Here is a 22,112-nt window from a genome sequence, read left to right as displayed (position 1 = left end):
CTATGTCTGTGTGTGAGCAATATACGTTGGAAATCGAAGATATATAAGGCCACAATCCTCCCATACAATAAAACAGAACAGTTCATCATCAACCATCCTTCATCCTTTAAGTCCACTCTCGGTTCCTTCCTGACCCTGAGCTCATAGTGTCTATCCTATAATAGCTTCCCGATCCTTCATTATCATCATCCTTCACCCCCTGAGTCTGCCATAATGGGAACCCTTACCCAGCGACAAACCGTGCACAAAGTGGCCATAACCGCCCATTACGAGGGGGTCAAAGCCCAGACTCAACCCCCTGTCACAAACGAGATGCCAATCCAAGGCGTTGCCAAATTAGTCCCTTCATCCTGGGTCCCCTACGTGCAACTAATGCGGCTTGACCGGCCGGGCTTCCTCGGCTTCTTCATGCCAACCCTGATGGGACTTTCCGCCGGGGCCACTCTAGCTGATCCACCTATCGCCCCCCTTGATTTCCTCAAATCCTTCCTCTTCTTCTGGTTCGTCACCAACTTCATCCGCGGGGCCGCCTGCACCTGGAACGACAACCTCGACCAAGACTTCGACCGCCAAGTGCCCCGGACCCGCTGTCGGCCCATTGCCCGCGGTGCCGTCTCCACCACGCAAGGCCACATCTTCACCCTTGCTCAAGTCGCCATCACCGCATGGATCCTGAGCCACCTCCCCGCCCAATGTCATGCTTATAGTTTCGCCATGGGCGTGCTCCACGCCATCTACCCCCTCTGTAAACGTTTCATGGACTTCACCCCCGTCTTCCTGGGTCTGCCCTTCTCCGTGACTATGATCCTTCCCGCTGTCGGGATGGGCGTGGACCCCTTCTCTGCTCCTGCGGCTTGCTTGTTCATGGTCGAGTTCATCTGGACGATCATTTATGAGACGATCTACGCACACCAGGACGTGCAGCATGATGTCCAAGCCGGAGTGAAGTCCATGGCGGTGCGGTATAGACATTCCACTAAGATCATTGCCTCCGTGCTGGGTGTAGTCATGGTTGGGCTTATGGTTGCTGTGGGTGTTCTTGCTGGCTTGTCGGGCATTTACTTTCTCGTGGGCTGTGGTGGCACGGCGCTTTCGTTGGTGGTTATGATTTATTCGGTGGATTTGACTAAGCCTGCTAGTTGTCTGTATTGGTTCCGTATGGGCTTCTATATTGTGGGTGGCAGTAAATCGGCTGGGTTTTTAGCCCAGTATTTGGTGGATCTTTTGGGATAAGTTGGGAGCTACTTTAATTATGGGGGTGGATCGAAGTGTTTTGTGAGCGGATGAGTTATGATAGAGAGTAGATTTACTGAAATTGGGAATGGTTAAAATCGAGGTTTCTTTCTTTCCACTCAAGTTGGCTGACTATTGGACACAAGCCACGTGATAATAAATGTATATCCCCAGAAAGTCGGTTAAATAAAAGGTTAAAAACACATTTAGAAATGCAAAATAGCAAGCAGTTGGGTCGGGTGAGTCTCTAGTAGTAAACAGTAGTAAGCAGTAGCATCGTGGGGGCCAAATGCAGAATCGACATCTACGGGGTACAGAACTATAGATCTTCTAAATCTTTATCCGCAAGTGGGTCACTTATTGGGGGCCGTCGCTAAGTCTGCATCAAGTATGATCCTGTTCATCTCGGACCTGGAGGTCGAGTTGGCTCTCATATTCAAGGATCATCGTTGCTCTGCAGAGCTGCACCACGTTGCTGATGCAGATCCGTAGAGTTCTGGAAAACATCCCTATCTGGATTCAGGATTCAAGTTCGTGAACTGAATATATATGAAGCAGTAGTAGTATAGACGATATCCAACAAGCCAGCATACTACATACACAGGAATACGTGGTTAGCCGTCTGCAAGCCTCTTGTTCCCACTCAGATCAACTGTTGACCTCAAACCGGGCGTAAAATATTGATCCTTCGCAAGTCTAAAATTAAACCTTTTCCTCGCAGGATTCGTGGTTATACAGGAGTAAAATCTACTTATACCTAAGCCGGGGCTCGACCGAATATGCAGCCATCTGGAAACAACACAATAGCGTATCGTCATGGTCTATTGGCAGTCTTGGTTCCTACTTTTGGGAACGGTTGCCTCCTTCAACCCCTTGGAGTCGTTGCTCCCTGATGGTATTCCTCTACATGTCTGTTTCGTTTTCCTCTCGCTGATTAGACTCCTCTTATTTAGGTCTTTCTCCTTACGGCCTTTTGCCAACATACCATCTGGACCCTTTCTTGAAGTCTGGTAGCAACAACAACCAATATCAACATTCCAACCTCGAACACCCTCCATGGAAGGATATCTCTCCCTCAGGAGGGCCCCCTGACACAGGTGTTACTCGTCACTACAACTTCACCATCACGCGGGACATCACCGCCCCGGATGGCTACCAGAAGAGCGGCATCCTCATCAACGGGCAATTCCCTGGCCCGTTAATCGAAGCAAACTGGGGCGACATGATCTCGGTCACAGTCAACAACATGATCACAACCGACACTGCAGAAGGCTTGACCCTGCACTGGCATGGACTTACCCAAGCCAAGTCTCCCTGGGAAGACGGAGTTCCCGGCATCACCCAGTGTCCAATCGCCCCCGGTGGAAGCTTCACGTATACATTCCAAGCAGATCAGTACGGCACCAGCTGGTACCATTCCCATTACAGCGCCCAATACACCGATGGCGCATACGGGCCCATGATCATTCACGGCCCTGTCCAGCCCGAAGCCAGCTACGACTACGACCTAGGCCCCGTCATTATCTCCGACTACAGCCACTTAAGCTACTTCGAAGTCTTGGAAAACATCTTCTCCATCCCCCCCGTCTTCCCTAACGTTGACAACAACCTGATCAACGGCCGCGGTGCCTACAACTGCAACAGCAGCTCCACTACCACCTGCAGCCCCGCGTCCAGCCTAGCCCGCTTCAACTTTCACTCTGGCAAAACCCACCGTCTCCGACTCATGAACACCGGGTCCAACGCGAACCAGAAGTTCACCATCGATGGCCACAACATGACCGTGATCGCCAACGACTTCGTCCCCGTACAACCCTACACCACCGACGTCGTCACCCTCGGCGTCGGCCAACGCACCGACATCATCGTAACCGCCACCGGCAACCCAACCGACTCATACTGGATGCGCGCCTCCATCGACATGACCTGCCTCAACGCCACGGCCAGCATCCCCACCGTCAAAGCCGCCATCTACTACGAAGACGCCGACACAGCAACCTGGCCAACCACCACGACCACCACAACCTGGTCGAGCAACAACTGTGCCAACGATCCCCTCAACCTCACCATCCCCTACTACCCTCAAACACCCGCCTCCACCCCCGCCTCCACCCAAACCATCGAAATCACCCTCGGCGAAAACGCCACAGGCCACACCTTATTCTACGTCAACAACTCCACCTTCCGCTCAGACTACAACACCCCGCTCCTCCTCCTAGGCAAAGCCGGCAACTTCTCAGACCCGGACCCAGACCTGAACGTCTACAACTTCGGCTCGAACTCCTCCGTCCGTCTCATCATCTACAATCTCTTCTCCATGCAGCACCCGCTTCATCTCCACGGCCACAATTACTGGGTGCTAGCCCAGGGAAGGGGGACCTGGGATAGAGTCGTCACTAATCCGAAGAATCCTCAGCGTCGCGATACCCACATCATCCAGCCGGGCACGGAGGATAGTCCCGCGTATGTGGTTCTCGAATGGCAGGCGAATAATCCCGGCGTTTGGCCTCTTCATTGTCATATGTCTTGGCATGTTAGTGTCGGGTTGCTCTTGAATGTGGTTGTAAGTGTTTCCCTTCCTTCCTTCCTTCCTTCCTTCCTTCCTTAGTTTTGTACTCTGATTTCTTGCCGACCAGGAACGACCAGATGACATTGAACGACTTCCGATCCCGGAGTCTATGGCTCAGACTTGTCGGGATTGGACGGCTTTTAGTAATCGTGGTTTCGTGAATGAGATTGATTCGGGGGTGTAATATAGTAGTTAGTATAGTTATCTAGTAACCTACTGGGGTCTGTCCAGCTCATTTGGTATCTTTGTACAGAATAGGATACTATACTATTGTGGGAGTTCGGTGTTGAGATATATACTTCATCATGTGATATCCTAGGATAAAGACAAAATGTGCATATAAGCAATTATCATTACCAAAACTAGATACACAATTTCAGTATTATCAGTCACTTAATCCATCAACACATTAAAAACACATTACCACAGACGAAGACTTCACACACCACACACCTCAACTGCAAACACACCCTTTCACCGTACCCGCCTCATTGTCTGCCGTAAAGCAGCCAAGCCAAGCCAATCTACGACATCTCCACAACCTCACCCGTGATCTCTCCCTTCTCTTTCTCCACCAAATCGCCGACCTCCTTAACACCACTCAATCCCAGACTATCATAGATTCTCTCCATGCGCTGACGATCCGCCTCGGCAATACTCTCCATACCGCCACCGAAGAAGATATCCAATTCCTCGAGGGTCTTATCCTTAGTCTCGGGGGCGAACTTCCAGATGAAAAGGCCACCCAGAGCACTGAAGATGGCAAAGAAGATATAAGTACCGTACTTCATGGATTTCAGCATGTCCTTGGTGGTCAGACCAATGACGAAGTTGAACATCCAGTTGGTCGAGGCGACGATGGAGACACCGCGGGAGCGAGTGCTGTTGGGGAAGATTTCCTGGGCAAGGACCCATGTGACGGGGCCTGAATTTCCATAGTGGTTAGTATTGGGTTATTATGGAGGCATTGGAAGGGAGGGGGGGATATGCGTACCCCAAGAGTAGGCGAAGTTGACAGCAAACAGCCAGATGAACGCGATTGCGACCCATCCCTGGGGCTTATCCAGACCCAGGTTCAGGTTCCAGTTATCTTCGTACAGACCCTCCACGATGGCGACCACAATGTGACAGCAGAACATGCCGACGGCTCCGGTAATCAGGAAGGTCTTACGACCAAATTTATCGAGCAGGAGCACCGCGGGCAGGGTGAAGATGATCTGCAGGATACCGGTGACACCGGTGGCCAGGAGGGTTTGTTTAGTGGAGGAGAAACCGAAAGATGAGAAGATCTGAGGGGCGTAGTAAAGGACAGCATTGATTCCGGTGAATTGTTGGAAGATCATGGCTCCTGTCCGCGAATACTATTGTTAGAAAAGGTAGACGAGGGAGAAAAAGGGTGAGATAGACATACCACAGCCCAGAACAAGACGCTTGAACATGTTCGGAGCAAAAAGCATCTTCCAGGGAGCAAGCTTGCCACCCTGACGGATGGCTTCAGCCTCAGATTCCTCATCAAAAAGAACAGCAGCCTTGATTTCGAGGATCTCAGCGCGCAAAAGGGGATCATTGGGCGGCAGTCTTCTGAGCTTGGAGAGTGCGGCCGTCGCTTCTTCTTCGCGGTGCTTGGACATCAGCCAGCGAGGGGAGAAGGGGAAGAAGAACATTCCGAAGAACAGGATCCAGGCAAACAAAATCTGCAGGGCGAGGGGCAGGCGCCACGCGATGGTCTTCTGTCCCAAGCAAGTGTGTCCGTGGTTCTGCGCAGCGTTGTAGGTGCCATCGGCGAGGTAGGGGTTGGCGATGCCTTCGGGGTTGCAGGTAGTGCCGCCGACGTATTGCATTCCTGATTCATGGTTAGTAACGGTGTATTAGGGAAGGAGAATGAAGGAAATGCGCACCATAATCCAGCCAGAAGGCGATTGATGTGCCGATGGTGATAGACAGTTGTTGCAGAGACACCAGCGAGCCTCTCAGCTCTGGAGGCGCAATCTCAGCTTGATAGAGTGGAATAACCTACACCGAATTAGCACAAGAGAAAAAATATTAAAGGGAGACAGCTTACCTGACTGAACATTCCAATGCCGATACCGCCAACGATACGACCAGCAAAGAAGTACGACGGCTTCTGGGCGCCAGCCTGAAGACTAGAGCCCAGAGTGAAAATCACCACAGCCACCATCATAGAGTACTTGCGAGAAATGCGATCCGCAAGGTAACCATTGAACAGTGCACCAGCCCAGGCACCCAGTTCCAAAGAAGCGACCAGCCAACCCTGAACGGTTGAGCCCATGAAGTACGGAAAATGGTTCTCAAAGTTTTCCATGACCAGGACGGGGCTCATGACACCCTGATCATATCCATACATGATACAACCCAGGGAGGCGAACGCACATGTCATAAAAACATAGGGATTCTTGAGCATGCCCATCAAGCCATGAGGCTTCTCGGCGTTGGTACGACCAACGACTGATTGACTGACCACCATGGTGACAAGCTTTCACCTCAGATGCCAAGAGAGTTACACAGAGGCAGAATCACGCAGGGAAACGGGAGAACAGTCAAGTCAAGCCTCGCCAAGCGACAGCAACACGAGGGAGGCCGTGTATTATAAGCACGCCGTCTCTCCCCGAACCTCAGCATCTGGCGCAAAGCATTTTTGTGGCGTTTGGTTAGGGCTCGGCTACGAATTGAGGCCCAACAGCCAAGAAGCCATTCCGGGCAATTGTCGGGATAAGATGCTGGCTTACTCGTAGCGTTCATCCACTGGCGAGGGTCAGCGCGATGGTCCTGACTCCCAATTTCCCAGCGAAAGAACCAGTCGAGGACGGTGGAAAACGCCACCAAAAAAAATTTCCGGCTAGTCTTTAGCCGCCTGTGACACACCCTCACCCCATGGGCTCAGTCGACCCGGGGTATTACCCCGGAAATAGTATACGGGAGCCGTTAGCTTCGCTGGTAGTGGCCCATTTGACCAAGGAGATTCATTCGGAAGTGGTAAGCAGCACGTGGCTTACAGGAGGAGAACAAGGACATGACTCCCAAAAGCACGAGAGCACGATGTAAGGAAGATGCATGTCAGCAAAAGGGTCCTACTGCAACCCCAAATGTCCCGTTGCGTTACCCTACGGGGGATTGGTTGGGGATCTGGGGAAATCTGGGAACAATCAACGGCATGGCGAAAAAAAGAGGAACCGGCCAGATCCACGTGGCGGCGTCACCCCTCACGTGCCTGAGCTTAGCGTGGTTGTCAACGTGTCGCACTGTGACTTCGGGGTTATGAACACGATTCCTGCTCCAGATCTCGCAATTGAGGTGAAAAGAAGCGAGCAATGTATCCAATCACCGTATCGCACAGCCGGGCACGGGCCGTGCGGGTGAGTCTGGGCCTTCATCGGCTGTCGGCCGTCGGCAGCGGCCGAACTCTAACAAATTGCCCGGCTCTTGATGCGGCACCACTTTGCGATGGCCTTTGAGAAGGAGTTGACTGTGCAAATGACCCTTGACCGGGGTCATGTCCTAGTTCGACGTTGTTTAGGCCCCCCAGACGCCACTGTAGGCACCTGGTCGTAAGATTAGGTGATCAAGAGCGTTTTAAGATGGCGAAGTCGGGGGAAAGATGAGTCTGCTGATGGGGGGGGAGAAAATGTGAAAATGGAACGTAAAGTCGTAAACAATACTCAAAGTGTAGCACACGGGGAAAGGGCTTAGCCGGAGTTTCGTATCCTTAACCTTAGAACATGTTTAGTAGCCTTTCGATCGCCAGCTGCCAAGTAGCCCTCTACCACGACCTCCAATGGCTTTTAAGCCACAGCTTCTCCTGCATCCTAACGAACCATCATCGACAAACTAGATTTGCACCCCACGAGTTGAGAGATCTTCCGATCAGTCTTAAAAATACCAAATCTTATTCCTTTGCTTATAGCAACCCCGTGGGGCTGCAATAAATGCGTAGCGTCTTTTCGATCATGGATCATCTGCCTCTGGTGTATGCGCTTTCGGGGCTACCCTTCTAGAAAGTCATTGGTTCTTTAAGCTTTCTTGGCCTGAAGTTTAGATGATCCCAGCATGAATCAAATACGAACAAGACTGATATATGTCAACTGTCGTCAATGACTCATGACATATGATGCTACTGTATCTTTCGACTATCCTGAGATGCTCTATGGAGTCACGATCGTCAAAATAATTAGCTGGATAGTGATTCGACGGAAAAATCAGATACAATTTGCAACAGGAGGTTATATTACAAAGGATATAGGGAGAGAGGCATGCTTGTACTCACCGCTGTGGTTACACCTCCAGCAAGTCCTTCAAAGAAATCGAAACGTCCCCATTGTCGCATCTTAAATTTGCCATGACAGCATTGAGCCGAAACTTGATCTTGACCAAGGATGACTGCGTAGCATTATATGGAGCGGATGTAGCCTCCTGAGATGACTGTGGTTAATAGTAAGGCAACAGTCATGGAGTGGAAGGTGAAGTTGACGGCAAAGATTGAGTTGGACAGTCAGTCGCTAGCGAGTGGAATGGACCACGTGAGAATCACCCCGAGCCTCACGTCTGTACTTTAGTACTTATTTTACAGGGTCAATGGCTACAGTACGTGAAGCAATCAGGAAGTGATGATGGACAGTTTTTGACTTTTCTATTCTAAGTATAAATCTAAAATTTCTCTATTTTTATTTGAAGAGTTCATTCCCTGATGGGCCTTTTGTGGGCAAGTCGTGGTGGGTGGTCAGAGGCCTGGATATATCAATCCCAATGGCATCTGGTGAATTAAGAAAATTCTAAGGCAATGGTAAGTCCTATTATATCCTAGCAATTATAAGAGCGGATCGAAATGCATGGCAATGATCACGTCTTGTATATTTATACTGTCAACAGACAAAATGTTTGCAACACATCCCTTCACGACATATGACCAGCCCTCCGTAAATAAATTTATCGTATCGGATCGATAATTATATGTGGTTAGTTTACGACCGCCGCTTAAAATTCGAGCCGTAAGTATCGTGCACCGCAACGACCTCCAGTTGCTTGCCAGCCGCAGGTGCCACTCCAATCTCTGAAGGTCTATCAATGTCGACTTCGCCTTTCTCGCTTGCCGCCAGACCATCAGCGGACTTTTCAACCACGTCCCACTCGGTCCCTGCGGCAACCTCCAGATTCTGACCACGAGTTTCACGGACAAAGACAAAGCAGAAGAGTGCAGCGGCAATATCGAAAGCCATGAACAACAGGAAGGTGTTTGCTCCGATGTTGTCGATCATGTAGGGACTAGCAAAGGAAAAACAGAATGATGTTGCCCAGTGAGCCAACATACTGCATGCTAGTCCCAGGGCTCGAATGCGCGTGGGGAAGATCTCCGGCACATATGCCCAGGGGACCGGACCCCATGAGCAATTGTAAACCTAGTGTAGCACGTTAGACACTGAGTCACTTGGCTATAGGACGAAATTTGCCTACCATGATATCCAAGTAGAGCATGGCGACCGTGGCTCGGCCGGCAGATGTAACCGACGTATTCGACTCGGTCGGGATACACTTGACGATCAAGGCGGTAATCAACATACAAATCGCCATGAAGACTGATCCGCCTGTGAGCAGAATTCGACGGCCGAATCGTTCTGCGAGGAAGAGAATGAAGAACGTGCAAGCAATGAATTTCACAGCACCGAAAAGACCAGTGAGCAGAAGATCGCGATTACCTCCGCTTCCGACAAGGAGCTTGAAGTATTCTGGTGCGAAGACAGCAAGGGCACTGCTTCCCGTTGCGTTTTGAAAAACAAAAAGCATAGGCCCGACGCAGAAACGCAGGCGATTAGCCGGTTCCCACAGCTCACGAAGAGAAAAGTTCTCTTTCGCTGCCTTCTCTGCCTTCAAGCCGAGCTGTGTCTCTTTAAACTCTTCGATGGTTTTCTCCCCTTCGTCACCGCGAATCCAGGTCAAGGACTTCCAAGCTTCGTCGGTTCTATTTTGGCTTAGTAGCCAGCGTACGGACTCGGGCAGTGTACATGCGCCGATCGCCATGATTCCTCCCGAGACCAGCTGGAGACCCACGGGGATCTGCCATTCGCGTGATGTTTTCGATATACTTGCACTCGCTGCGACGCCCTATGCATTTCAATGTCAGTCAATAACCAGGCATAACAGCCGTCCAGTACACGTACATAGTCTATCCAGTAAGCCGCAAGGATGCCCCATGTGTAGAGCCATTGGTAGAAGGAACCGCATCGCCCTCTGATTTCCTTCGGCGTCATCTCGGCGGAGTACATGGGAACAACAACACTTTGACCTCCCATGCCAATACCAGCGATAATGCGGCCTGCATACCATGCACCGAGCGAGTGGGTATTGATGACCTGAATGATCACTCCGATGCAGAATACAGCAGTTGACCCGATGATAACCCATTTGCGCCCAAACTTGTCGGTGAGATAATAGGCAAAGAGAGATGCGACGAAGGATCCGAGCTGCTCCAGGCCGACCGTTAAGGAAGAGACCTTAGACTCATGGCCGCTAGTATAGCGAAAGTCATTCTCGAAGGTCTTGTAGCTCAAAATTCCGCCCGCAATGCCGGAGTCATAACCTGCCAAGAACGAGGAGACGCTGAAAGGGTCTCGAGGTTAGTGGTCACATAAAATGAAGTAGGCAATAGGGGCATCTCCCACAATATGATTGCGGCCAAGTGATAGGCTCTCAACGTCCCTAGCGTGGAGTTGAGCTTGGGAAAATTCCAAAGCGCCATGGTAACGGTGCTGTTGCCTTATGTGGAGATGGATGCAGAAGTAAATCTCCGGAACAATTCAGGGCGACTAAAGACAGGCTCAGCCTGAGATATAAGTGATCTCCTCGATCGGGCCTCCCATGACTTCCCATGGCCTTCGCTGAGCGGCCAGGATGAGCTGATGGTGACATGCTATTAGCGCCAATTGCGTGCTGAGTGCCCTGTGAGTGCGCAATTTCGCTGGATATATACTGGCAGGAATACTTTTATATCAGCCCATGTTATTCATATGATTGCCAACAACCAACTAGACGGGGAGAAGCTCGCTGGTTCGACGGTCCCAAATTGTTATCGTAGGCGAGAGCCGACGCACGGACATTTCTCTAGCGATACATCACCACAGCTCAGTGGACTCCGATGAAGCTTGGTGGTGACGCCTTCGTGCTGATTGATGAGGTGATGGCTATGGAGTACTAGTGGCTATCTGTTGCCTGTCGGGCCGTCTGATTCGATGAAGTTGACGCGCGTCGCGACAAGAAATGATGGCAACTCTTGTGTGGTGCATCCAATTACCCCACCGATTGAAAGAAGAGTCATAAGGCAGAAGATTAGTAGTTGATCACACAGATGGGATAGACCATTATACCCACCTGGATAATATCAGTTTGAACCTTAAATGCTTATCCAGCTTGAAAAACGATTTAGAGTTAGTGGAGCCATTTAAACAGCCCAATACGATCTATCCTTGAGCTTAACCCCATATAGCTGACCACTAAAGCAGGAGTTCTTATTGAATTACGACCAAGCTGGTTTATACGAGAGTATAGCCTATGTTCCAATATCCAGATTATAAGAGTACTACTTTTTTGTCTCCCAGTCACGCTGCAACCTTGTCAGTGCGTGTTTTCACGTACATGCCCCTCGGGCTTCCACCTCGGAGGACCAGTATCTCCGAGCATCAGTGCACCTTATCTGAACCAAACTGTGAGTGCTCATACTTAGGGCTTTCGTGGATGGTGTACGCCTTGGATTTGAGGACTCCTGAATGCCTAATTGCTGTGGCTCATTTTTCTTGACGGCCATCGCACGATGTCACCCACACAGTCAGATATGAGGTGTTTCACAGTTATACTTCTCTCGTTTCCTTGTCGTAAATTGACTAACACCTCTTAGAAAAATAAACGGGCCCTGGGCCCGGATCTATGAGCGTTGCCACGAGTCTTCACTGAGGCAACCTCCCTTTGTGAATTTCAAGATACGCAGACATCTGCATTCATAAACTTACAAATGTGGGAATGGCTATCATATGTTCGGCAAGCCGTGTTACCGGCCAGAGGAATAATCATATTGAATTCGACTTACTGAGATAAGTGACTGCTAGGAGGTAGAAGTATAAATACGGCATCCTCTTCCAACCTCACCTCTGTCAACTCCTCACTTCTTTTAACTTCTCTATTTCATCAGACGCGCGCTGGCTCTTACAACCTCCTTAATATCCGTCTTTAAAAGACTCAATATGGCCGATGATCCTGACGTTTCTCAGTGGCAGTTTAGTACAACGTGGCTATATTTCCCGTGTACAGAAGAGTACCGGAACCGAGCCGAACAGTTTCAGAGAGCTATTGAGAATATAGATAGCTTGACCTACGCGATCTACCACTACAATCCAGCCATTCCTCCTACTATGCGGGGTATTCTGCTTGCGGTCTATCACCCACTGGATTATGGTACAGCTTCTATCCTGGCCATTGCACGCGGCGACTTGGTCAGCTATCGAAATGCCGCTGCTGGACAACCCGGGGGGATGGGACCCAGCCAGTCGACCATATATCTCTCGCTTAATGAAGATGATGATATGGATACTAGGTTGGTACAGCGCTTAAATTTGGTTCTTGAACCTGGCTGATTCTGTTTATAGCGAAGACGCAATGATGAGCACGGATATTCAGTGAACTTAGCTTATCTCTGAATATCCTCGTCCATAAGCCTTATCCCTCTCTACAAATACTTGATCACGTGGATAAGGCTGGGTTTTTAAAGTCAGGATGTCTTAGCATGGAGTCTGGAGGGATCTATCTCAGTTCTTCGATAATCAAATAGCGGACATGCTTCCTCGATAAAACCAATGTTTACCAGCAAGATGTATCGCAGAAATAGTGTGGCAAACCATATGGGATATCTATTACGCTATTCTGTCGTTATTAATTCGAATGATGTATGTCGCTCACCACGCTGACGCCGCGCCTTATGCCGAGACGCCCAGATGCAGATACACTGGTTACAAACCCGGGGCTGAAGTACTTCAGAAGGGATCGATGCGGCGTGAGGGTGCTAGGCCCCTGGCCGACATCCTGCATGTCAGCGATGTATCATTGAAGTTGCGTGATGGCGTCCTCACCTATATTCTAACATCTTCCGACCAGTCGAGGACAGCCAGTATCCAACAATACTAAACTAGAGCCTTTACGGAAAGGATATTGGCAATCAATATATCGGCGACTTCAAAGGGCGATACAATGTTCTTCTCTCAACCTTATCACGTCGGCTACGCAGTCATTACGGCCTGCTTTCCCAGGCATCTATGTTGCATAGCCACCCTCATACTTACTGTTTATGTAGCGCATCATGGGTTACCCCGGTGTTTGCTCATGGTTGAGATCTGAACCGTGGCTGACCCCGGTTTGTGACTCAACCTGCAGACGTAGCGATGAGTTTATCGAGAACATGTTGTTCCTGAGTTTTTAAGCCCCTTTTCTCTTTGTTCTCTTCCAAACCACCACAACACAAACCGTCTACCCTGCAATCAACCCACACGCTCTTGATTTACTACATATAATTTCTACATTCCCGTATCTACGCCTAATAATGTCTTCCGATCAAACTGCCAGCTATCTCCCAGCTCCAAATAATGTGCAGCCAACCAAAGGTCCAAGATACAAACGCAAATACCTGGTGTCGATCCTTCTCGGAACCATTTCCCTCGTCGCCATAATCGTTGCAGTTGTCTGTCTCTCAGTCTTGCTCCCTAAAAAGCTTAAGCACGACAATAACCACGATGGAGGTAGCCATAACACTGGAGTAAGTACTACTCAAGGGAATGACACCTATCCTATGGATCCCGATGGAAACACTTACGACGGAGGCGGTTTTCAAAATGGAACTGGCACTCATACCACGGGTGCCACTCCGACCGGTGATGTTCCGCATCAGCCAGGTGCTACTTCTAATGGGGAGGACTCTCAGTGGCCAAATGGAGTTGTCAATGTAACTGACACACAGCCCGTACAGGGAGGAAGCCAGTCCCAGGATGGGGAATGCCATGTTGTCAGCAAAGTATCTTACACCTTCTATGGATATCCCGACAATGACCCTCCGGGTTCAGATATCTCCGAAGACTGTGGTCGCGGCATGGCCGCCGGCGGTATCGGCACCCACGAGAACCCGCTGACTTTCGCCACGGCGCCTGGCGAATTCGACAGATGCGAGGTCGTCTACTCGCCGTACCTACAGAAATATCTGATCAACGAAGACTATTGCGAACAGTGCACAAAAGATTGGAAGAGCCATATTTGGCACGTCGACGTATGGTTGGGGGGAAACTCAACCACTTACGGCACAGAGCAGCTGAAATGCGAGAATAGCCTGACTTCGGCCGAAGAAAGCCAGGTCGTGATCAAGAACCCAAGCAGCAATCTGCCTGTTGATCGTGAGTTTCTTTACATGTTGATGTTGTCATCATTATGAGTGTTGTGACCCATACTGATGATTGGATCATAGTTACCTCGTTCTATCTGGGCGGCAATTCAGTTTGCAGCCTCGATCACATTTATCCAGAATACGATACAAATGACTATTGCTGAGGTGATAGAGCTTTATATGATGAGATGGATTTGCTTGCTATAATACTTTCATCAACGTGATGCTCTATGTTAGCCTGTTTTATTACTAGCCTGTTGTTTTCCATTTTGTCATGACGGGCTTGCTTATGTATTTTGATCCTCGCTGCCGTTTTCTGCATCACAATGATGCACTTGATGTTCGCTATTGCTCAGCTGCCTACAGACTTAGCAGCACTCAATGATAAATAATTTCATCATACTGCACTGCGTAAGCCCTCGGAAATTACTACCGACAAGAAGCGTGGCGTTGTTTCTACATGGCAAAGTATGTCGCCTATATTCAAAATAAGATGTCAAGTATTGGCAACCTATGCTACAGGGCAGCTATTTGAGCAATCGGATCTTTGTTAGCCACAGGCTAATATCAAAATAGTGTTTGGCGCCTAGCCTTTTCCATTTGACCGTCATAGAACCGGTACTGTACACGCTTCTCCTCCACCTTCTTTCATACAAACTAACAGTTTCATGCGAAGTAGCTCAAATTAGCACCTTCACTGATAAGTAGTATACAGCGCTCTCGATGATTGGGTGATAGCCAAAACTATGGGTCTTACGTAATGGATACTGAAGCCTTTGGCCCAAGATGCATTACCACAACAATGGAGTCAGTCTATACAGGCGGATTGCAGTGTTCACCTAAGCAAGTCTAGACCCTTCAAGCTCCACTGCCTATTTGAACAGACATAATAATCCCAGGATACCTGCAGCACCTTGGAAGGCGATTTAGGCTGATTCGGGAGATCAATCCGGCATTCCCAATCGCTCACGGACGGTCCACCGACTAGGCTAAAACCCATCACAGTGGACGTTTCAGGTACAACAGCGGTTCACATTTAGCGCCTGGGCAGGGTCTCGGCAGGGACCCTTCTTAATAAAGGCTAAATACTCCTGCAGAATCATGGGTATATCAGGAACGTCTCCTCCGTCTCTGCAGACCTTCTCTTCTGACTCCCAGCCTCAGTGAATCATCTTCCAAGCTATATCATCAATCAACAATCATGCTCACCAAGAACCTTCTCCTCTGCTTTGCCGCGGCTAAGGCTGCTCTGGCTGTTCCCCACGACTCTGTCGCCCAGCGTTCGGATGCCTTGCACATGCTTTCTGAGCGCTCGACCCCGAGCTCGACCGGCGAGAACAATGGCTTCTACTACTCCTTCTGGACCGACGGCGGTGGCGACGTGACCTACACCAACGGAGATGCTGGCGCCTACACTGTTGAGTGGTCCAACGTGGGCAACTTTGTCGGTGGAAAGGGCTGGAACCCCGGAAGTGCGCAGTAAGTTAAACATCCTCACACTATCTCTTTAAAGGATCAAATGAAACGATTACTCACATCACCTCCAGGGACATCACCTACAGCGGCACCTTCACCCCTAGCGGCAACGGCTATCTCTCCGTCTATGGCTGGACCACTGACCCCCTGATCGAGTACTACATCGTCGAGTCCTACGGCGACTACAACCCCGGCAGTGGAGGCACGTACAAGGGCACCGTCACCTCGGACGGATCCGTTTACGATATCTACACGGCTACCCGTACCAATGCCGCTTCCATTCAGGGAACCGCTACCTTCACTCAGTACTGGTCCGTTCGCCAGAACAAGAGAGTTGGCGGAACTGTTACCACCTCCAACCACTTCAATGCTTGGGCTAAGCTGGGAATGAACCTGGGTACTCACAACTACCAGATCGTGGCTACCGAGGGTTACCAGAGCAGTGGATCTTCGTCCATCACTGTCCAGTAAGCGGTGGATGTGTGGATTGAACGATTGTGTATGTAAATACTGAGCAGTCGTATGATATGTGAAACAGGTAGTTGTTTGGTACCAATGTACTGGTCATTTGGAGTGCATCAAGCTATTTAGCGTAGTATCCTTCGTAGTCTGAAATTGGACAGTATGTCGGTAGTTCGAAGCCCACCACTATCCGAGGAATATCTCTTTTTGGTCTAGTTGTAGCAGTCTGTGACATTAGCATCATGCATATGGGCGGTAGCTCCCGTCATTCTGCAGTACTCATTTCGGAGTAGGGGACACGGGTGGTCTAGCCCTGTCTATATGAGCTATAGTTTCAAAAGCAGGTTTCGTACGGCGTCCTATCTCCGCGTAATTCCATTAGCCTTCTTCTTCTACACGTTAGAGAGTGTCTGACTCTTCCTTGCAATCAGCAATTTTTTCAAGTCCGGGATGTTCCACTTATATTCCATGATCCTTCGATACATCTACCAATGAAAACTGAATTCACTATGCATGTAAAATTCAGCATGCCCGTCAGCGCCATGGACAAGCTTCGCAAAGGGAAATTCCTATTCGCTTTCCGATAAAGATGGGCGGCCCGCACTCCATTCCAAGGCCGTGGGTCCAAGGCAACCAATCATTGCGCGCTTACTAAGTTTTGTCTTGGCAGGCAAATCTCGACGAGATTGAAAGTGACCCACGACTCGGTTTATTCACACCCTCCAAGCAGCAGAATCATTACCATCATATCCAAAGTGAAAAGGGAAATGAGAAGGGAGCAAACTCACTCACTGTTCCACTGCCTTGCTTTTTGCAGGTAAAAACGGCCATTTGCCCAAGTGTCGTCAATATTTTCACCTGTCGAAAATTTCCTCTAGCAATTAATTGCAGGTTTTTCTATAAAAATAGAAACTCAACCATCCATCATGCAGGTTTCTGGAACCACCGTCGGCACGGTGCCGTATGAGTCCATGGCTGGAAAGCTGGACTCTAAGCTTCTCCAAGCTCTGAATGTCTTGGGGTTCACCCATATGACGCCCGTTCAGCAACGGGTGCTAACTGAACTGCCAGATTGGCGCAGTGACTGCCTCGTCCAGGCTAAGACTGGTACCGGCAAAACGTTGGCTTTCCTCCTGCCCACATTGCACTGCCTTCTTGATGGCTCTATGGCACCGCCCAGAGGCCAGGTCGCTGTCTTGATCGTTACCCCTACGCGTGAACTGGCCCAGCAGATTGCCAAGTCATGTGATCAACTGACATCGCAAATGGCAGTACCTCTGAAGTGCGACATTGCTGTTGGTGGAACCGCTCGGGCTTCTGCTTTCTCGCGCTTCATGAGAGAGGCCCCCTCTGTTCTTGTAGCAACTCCAGGACGGTTGAAAGATTACCTGTCCGAGCCTGAGGCGGCCATCAAGCTGTCTAACATCAAGACCCTGATTCTGGACGAGGCTGATACGATGCTCGAGAGTGGCTTCCTAGCTGATGTGAAGCACATTATCAGACACATTCCCCCCAAAAGCGCCGGATGGCAGGGAATGTGCTTCTCTGCCACTCTTCCCCCCAAAGTTAGGGATGTGGTCAGCGTTGTGCTCAAGCCAGGCTACAGTAGCATTTCTACTATTGATGAAAACGAAACCCCAACGCATGAGAGAGTCCCCCAGTATCATGTACTGATGCCGTCTGTGGCAGATTCTTTTACCACTCTTGCCTCCGTTCTCCAGTTGGAAACGAAGAACAGTTCGAAGATTATCGTTTTTGGCGTCACGGCAAACATGGTCAGTCTCTTCGCGGCTGCCTTTTCTCGGGGCTTGACGAAGTTGAGTGTATTTGAGATCCATTCCCGACTCAGTCAGAGCGCTCGCACCAAGACTACCGCTCAGTTCAAGGAAGCTGCCGCTGGAATCCTCTTTGCGTCCGACGTCATTGGCCGTGGCATGGATTTCCCCAACGTCGACTTGGTCATCCAGGTTGGCTTGCCGACAAACGGTGAACAATACGTTCACCGTGTCGGCCGTACAGCCCGTGCTGGCAATGATGGCCGCGCCATTATCCTTCTTACCGAAGCGGAGACTTTCTTCCTGAGAAACAATCGCCACTTGCCCATCCAGCCTCACCCCCAGACCGACGCCATCATCGAGGCGGCTGCCTCGTATGCAGATACTGTCGCAGAAGCTATGTACACGATTGACGAAGAGAAGAAGCAACGCGCCTACTCGTCTTTCATCGGTTTCTTTGCTGGATCGGGGCTCCTGAAGCAGCTTCGTCTCGACAAAACGGGTCTTGTTCAGATGGCCAACGACATGGCTATCCAAGGCATGGCATGTCCTGAGCCTCCTGTCATCGACAAGAAGATCGTCGGCAAGATGGGCTTGAAGGGTATTCCGGGATTCAATTATGGAAACGGGGGTAGCTCGGTTCGAGGTGCTTCTTCTGCGCCGCGTGGTCGTCCTGGTGGCAAGCGCGATGCCAGTGCCGGTGGACCAGGCGAGGGCAGAGGTGGTTTTGAGAAGAGACAAAAGAGTACGCGCGGCAGGGGCCGTGGAAGACGTGGAGGGGATCAAAGAGCAGCGTAATTGGACAATCACTGTGATTATAATGCCAGCATTCTAAACAAAATAGACAATAGACATACCATTCTTCCGTTACAAATCTACTGGTCACTCCTTGAACAAATTGCACCATATTAATCTTCACTTTGGAGCAGTCCTACACAAGCCGGAACCAATCGAGACTGTCAGGAAAGTTATAGAATGACAATAAAGCCTGGAATAAGGTGCAATTTCTAATGCGCAAGCTCCGACAAGAAAATTCAATCGTGATACTCCTTTGGCAAGTCACGAGCCCATTGTCAGTTTATCCCGTGTCGCTTCTTTCTCCTCTTTCTTTTCATTCCTTCCTCCCGTGCTTCTACCCACAAAGCCTCGTTCCCTTCCTTTTCTTTGTCGAATTGTTCTAGAATCAACAAGATGCAAACTTCGCTCTGCAGCAAGAAAGCGCCACGGTTCTTGTCTCTCTTTCGAAAATCGCAAGCTGTGGGTGTTACGGCTTGCTCCTACGACCATAGTAGTATGGCTGTGAGGAGTTGCGACAACAGCTTATTGAACAGACGTTTAAACTTTCGCTCAGTGAGTTTCAAGGATGCTCTTCGTTGTTCATAGGAGGCTTGTACGCTGATATTGCGGTACAAACCAGAGATGCAGCGCCTTTAGGTCTTACAAGGTTAATTGTATATTCTAACTCGACCTCTGCCTCAGCCATCTCCTGAATTCCTCTCCGGAATCAATATGAGAAATATACGGCTATATTGCGGTAATGACCAAAGATGCAGTGCTCCCTGAATCTGTTTTTCGTCCCGTTAAGCATATCCCATGATGAACTCTCTATCTTCCTCCAATAACCAGACGTATTCCGAATGCTCTCAGGGATTACCGTTTACTGATACATATTCCTCATAGTGACTCCCTTACGTTGGCGGTATACTCCTCTACAACCTACGCTGCAAGATGAAATCTCGCGATGAATTTCTCACGACACCGGGAAAAGCAGCTTCACGAATATTTCAACCATTGATCACGAAAGTCAAGATGAAGAGAACATTGTCTATATAAACCATGAAGAAACCACACCAATCTCGAATTCATCGCTCACAACGGTCTTCACAGCCTCACAGCTCCAGCTTCTCCCCCAGATAGTATCTGAACAGTTGTTCTCGAGAATCTCACTCAAACAACCCAAGATAACACTGACATATAGTATACCCACCGCAGTTTGCTAACGGTTTACAATATATCCAAAATGTCTGACAGAACCGGCTCCACCAACAACAACAATAACAACAACAAGAAGTCTGGAGGTAGTGGTGGTGCTCAGATCACTGAAGCGCAAGCTAGCTTCATCACCACCCCAAGGAACATTAACCAGCTGAATACCTGGGGCCAATCTGCCAGAAACAGGCGTCAGGGAAACAAAGAAGAATCCGACAGCAAGGGACCATCTGACTCTTCCAGATAGAATGAGCTGGGATGGGAAGCTGTGTCTTGGGCTGTCATACTGATGGCCAAGACTTAACGACCGACCGACCGACCGAATCCGGTCGGGTTGATCGGAGCTTCTGGACCCACTCTCACCCTGTCTTTCTTTCTTTCTTTCTGTCTGATCGCTCCTTATCCGTGGGTCTGTCCTGTGTTGCAGTGATATTCAGGAGGGTCCCATGTTCCCTGAGTCTCCACAGGTCGTGGCATCATGGACTTTGATGTGCATGCTTGCTTGCTTGCTTGCTAAATATAGCAGCCTGTGGGTGGGTTCATGGGTAGTATGTCATTGTGATCCAAGGGGTCATGGAAAGGGCGAGGCATCATCCGACCATTACATAGATGCGATGCAGTTACGATGAATGAACGAGATTTACGAAAAGAAAAAAAAAAGAATTGTCTCAGACGTAGTATGGAGTATCCGGAAGCAGACATGACATTAAGCGCCGTAGTGTAACATGAAACCACCAGTCACCATGACAGAATTACTAAGTAACTCAAGGGGGATGGGATGAAACACACTGTGCTTTGAACAGTGCTGTGCAATAAATCGCTCACTACGCAGTGCTTTGTACTGCAGTAAGCATCGCCTTGTAAGTAAAGTGGTGAGGCTGCCCCTGATTTACCTACTTTGCAACTCTAGCTCCAAACCAGCGATAAATGAACAATTTACTACCCTTACCCCTGATAGCATACCATATAGCAATCATACTATCCACCAACTAATTTACCTTAATTCCAAACCTCCCCATCCTACAAACTAGTACACTACGTATAATCAAAGTCCCCACCATCATCACCTGCAGAACGATCATATACCCCCATCAGCAGACACCCTTGACACTTAACTACTTAGTATCTACCAACTATCGAAAACTAACCCCCATGATTGGCCTATTCCTCAGCATCATCTCCACCTCCTAACTGATTGGATCGCCGTGGCGTAAAGTAGAAATCTAGTGGCGTGGCGTGGCAGGGCAGGGCCGTTCTATCCGAGCGGGACTAAAATCGTTAGCGTCGGGAGGGAAGAGAGGAGATTTTCTTCTCTTCTCTGAGATATTACTGGCCGCTAGTGTCGCTAGTGTTATCTGGGAGTTGTTGTGTCTAGGCTGTTCTAGAAAATTGAAACCGGTTTGAGTCATTGCATTTATCTAACTAGTTATCTAGTTAGTAGTGAGCTATAGTTTGTGGGTGTATGATGTGCGTGTGACAACAGGGATTATTCGATATCTTCTAGCAGGTTTTTCTGCAGTGTACATAGTAGTAGTATATGTAGGATAGGATTTAATTTTCCGATGCCGTACCATTAAGTGTTCGTATCAGTGTCTATTCTATACTTGAGTGAAGATACCAGGAAGACAGGTAGAAGCGTGCATATCCCGCGGGTATTAATTAAGTATTATCTAAATTATCCATAACAATCATGATATGATGCAAAAAAAAAACCAATGCTCCCGACTATGCAATCCATCTAACACCCATGCTTTGCTTTGCTTTGCTTTGCTTTGCTATATTCCGTCCAGCGATCATTATTATTGTCGATTATGTTTGTCGTTTTTGTTCGTAGTGTAGTGTAGTGTAGTGTGTGTGGTGTGGTAATTTCTCAAGGGAAGTGGAAGAACCTTTAAGTTTCATCGTTAGCATCGCACTCTTATTATATTCGATATTGATGAACTCAAGGGATAACATACTTCCTCGAGAATCGAGCCTTCCACTTCTTCTCAGACTTGTTGCTGCTAGCACAAGAATCCAAATGCTCCTGGGAGGCGTTGGTGGACTGGATTTCCTTGGCGAAAGCGGCATCGACGACGTTGCTGTCAACGCTGCGAGGGGTGCTGCAAGTGCTGCGGTTGCGGCGCGCCTGCTTGGAGCCAAGGCCGTAGGACTCAGGGCCGATCAAGGGATAAGGGATAGTCAT

The 22,112-nt window shown here is 49.3% G+C and overlaps 10 protein-coding genes across 10 annotated transcripts; 7 read left to right on the top strand and 3 right to left on the bottom strand.

The window, feature by feature from the left end:
* Positions 1-213: 213 nt before the first annotated feature.
* BDQ94DRAFT_170574 (4-hydroxybenzoate octaprenyltransferase) lies at positions 214-1,233 on the top strand (the record flags this gene model as incomplete). The annotated part of the gene is made up of 1 exon (XM_026771516.1): positions 214-1,233. The coding sequence occupies one exon, from the start codon at positions 214-216 to the stop codon at positions 1,231-1,233; it is 1,020 nt and encodes a 339-aa protein (XP_026625897.1).
* An 816-nt stretch (positions 1,234-2,049) lies between these two features.
* BDQ94DRAFT_170573 (multicopper oxidase) lies at positions 2,050-3,986 on the top strand (the record flags this gene model as incomplete). The annotated part of the gene is made up of 3 exons (XM_026771515.1): positions 2,050-2,128; positions 2,187-3,796; positions 3,870-3,986. 3 exons carry the CDS (start codon positions 2,050-2,052, stop codon positions 3,984-3,986), a joined length of 1,806 nt encoding a protein of 601 aa, XP_026625896.1.
* Positions 3,987-4,171: 185 nt separating this feature from the next.
* Positions 4,172-6,334, bottom strand: BDQ94DRAFT_144109 (sugar porter family MFS transporter). The gene is made up of 5 exons (XM_026766391.1): positions 5,865-6,334; positions 5,701-5,815; positions 5,214-5,645; positions 4,797-5,150; positions 4,172-4,727 (listed from the first exon to the last, which is right to left on the bottom strand). The coding sequence occupies exons 1-5, from the start codon at positions 6,285-6,287 to the stop codon at positions 4,327-4,329; spliced, it is 1,725 nt and encodes a 574-aa protein (XP_026625895.1). The 5' UTR covers positions 6,288-6,334; the 3' UTR covers positions 4,172-4,326.
* A 3-nt stretch (positions 6,335-6,337) lies between these two features.
* On the top strand, positions 6,338-6,931 carry BDQ94DRAFT_144108 (uncharacterized protein). Its single transcript, XM_026766390.1, has one exon. It carries the CDS (start codon positions 6,695-6,697, stop codon positions 6,863-6,865), a length of 171 nt encoding a protein of 56 aa, XP_026625894.1. The 5' UTR covers positions 6,338-6,694; the 3' UTR covers positions 6,866-6,931.
* A 1,847-nt stretch (positions 6,932-8,778) lies between these two features.
* Positions 8,779-10,550, bottom strand: BDQ94DRAFT_159639 (sugar porter family MFS transporter; the record flags this gene model as incomplete). Its single annotated transcript, XM_026769097.1, has 4 exons — positions 8,779-9,213; positions 9,269-9,916; positions 9,973-10,411; positions 10,474-10,550. The coding sequence occupies 4 exons, from the start codon at positions 10,548-10,550 to the stop codon at positions 8,779-8,781; spliced, it is 1,599 nt and encodes a 532-aa protein (XP_026625893.1).
* A 1,495-nt stretch (positions 10,551-12,045) lies between these two features.
* BDQ94DRAFT_170570 (uncharacterized protein) lies at positions 12,046-12,481 on the top strand (the record flags this gene model as incomplete). Its single annotated transcript, XM_026771514.1, has 2 exons — positions 12,046-12,395; positions 12,448-12,481. 2 exons carry the CDS (start codon positions 12,046-12,048, stop codon positions 12,479-12,481), a joined length of 384 nt encoding a protein of 127 aa, XP_026625892.1.
* Positions 12,482-13,394: 913 nt separating this feature from the next.
* BDQ94DRAFT_170569 (uncharacterized protein) lies at positions 13,395-14,389 on the top strand (the record flags this gene model as incomplete). Its single annotated transcript, XM_026771513.1, has 2 exons — positions 13,395-14,235; positions 14,307-14,389. 2 exons carry the CDS (start codon positions 13,395-13,397, stop codon positions 14,387-14,389), a joined length of 924 nt encoding a protein of 307 aa, XP_026625891.1.
* Positions 14,390-15,426: 1,037 nt separating this feature from the next.
* Positions 15,427-16,172, top strand: BDQ94DRAFT_170568 (glycoside hydrolase family 11 protein; the record flags this gene model as incomplete). The annotated part of the gene is made up of 2 exons (XM_026771512.1): positions 15,427-15,704; positions 15,773-16,172. The coding sequence occupies 2 exons, from the start codon at positions 15,427-15,429 to the stop codon at positions 16,170-16,172; spliced, it is 678 nt and encodes a 225-aa protein (XP_026625890.1).
* A 716-nt stretch (positions 16,173-16,888) lies between these two features.
* On the top strand, positions 16,889-18,824 carry BDQ94DRAFT_144106 (DEAD/DEAH box helicase). The gene has a single exon (XM_026766389.1). It carries the CDS (start codon positions 17,090-17,092, stop codon positions 18,734-18,736), a length of 1,647 nt encoding a protein of 548 aa, XP_026625889.1. The 5' UTR covers positions 16,889-17,089; the 3' UTR covers positions 18,737-18,824.
* A 2,973-nt stretch (positions 18,825-21,797) lies between these two features.
* Positions 21,798-22,112, bottom strand: BDQ94DRAFT_170566 (uncharacterized protein; the record flags this gene model as incomplete). Its single annotated transcript, XM_026771511.1, has 2 exons — positions 21,798-21,816; positions 21,886-22,112. 2 exons carry the CDS (start codon positions 22,110-22,112, stop codon positions 21,798-21,800), a joined length of 246 nt encoding a protein of 81 aa, XP_026625888.1.

This window comes from Aspergillus welwitschiae, assembly GCF_003344945.1.
Source record: "Aspergillus welwitschiae strain CBS 139.54b unplaced genomic scaffold BDQ94scaffold_17, whole genome shotgun sequence".
Lineage (NCBI taxonomy): Eukaryota > Fungi > Ascomycota > Eurotiomycetes > Eurotiales > Aspergillaceae > Aspergillus > Aspergillus welwitschiae.
Note: the sequence above shows the minus strand (reverse complement) of the source record. Positions and strands in the feature narration are given on the sequence as shown.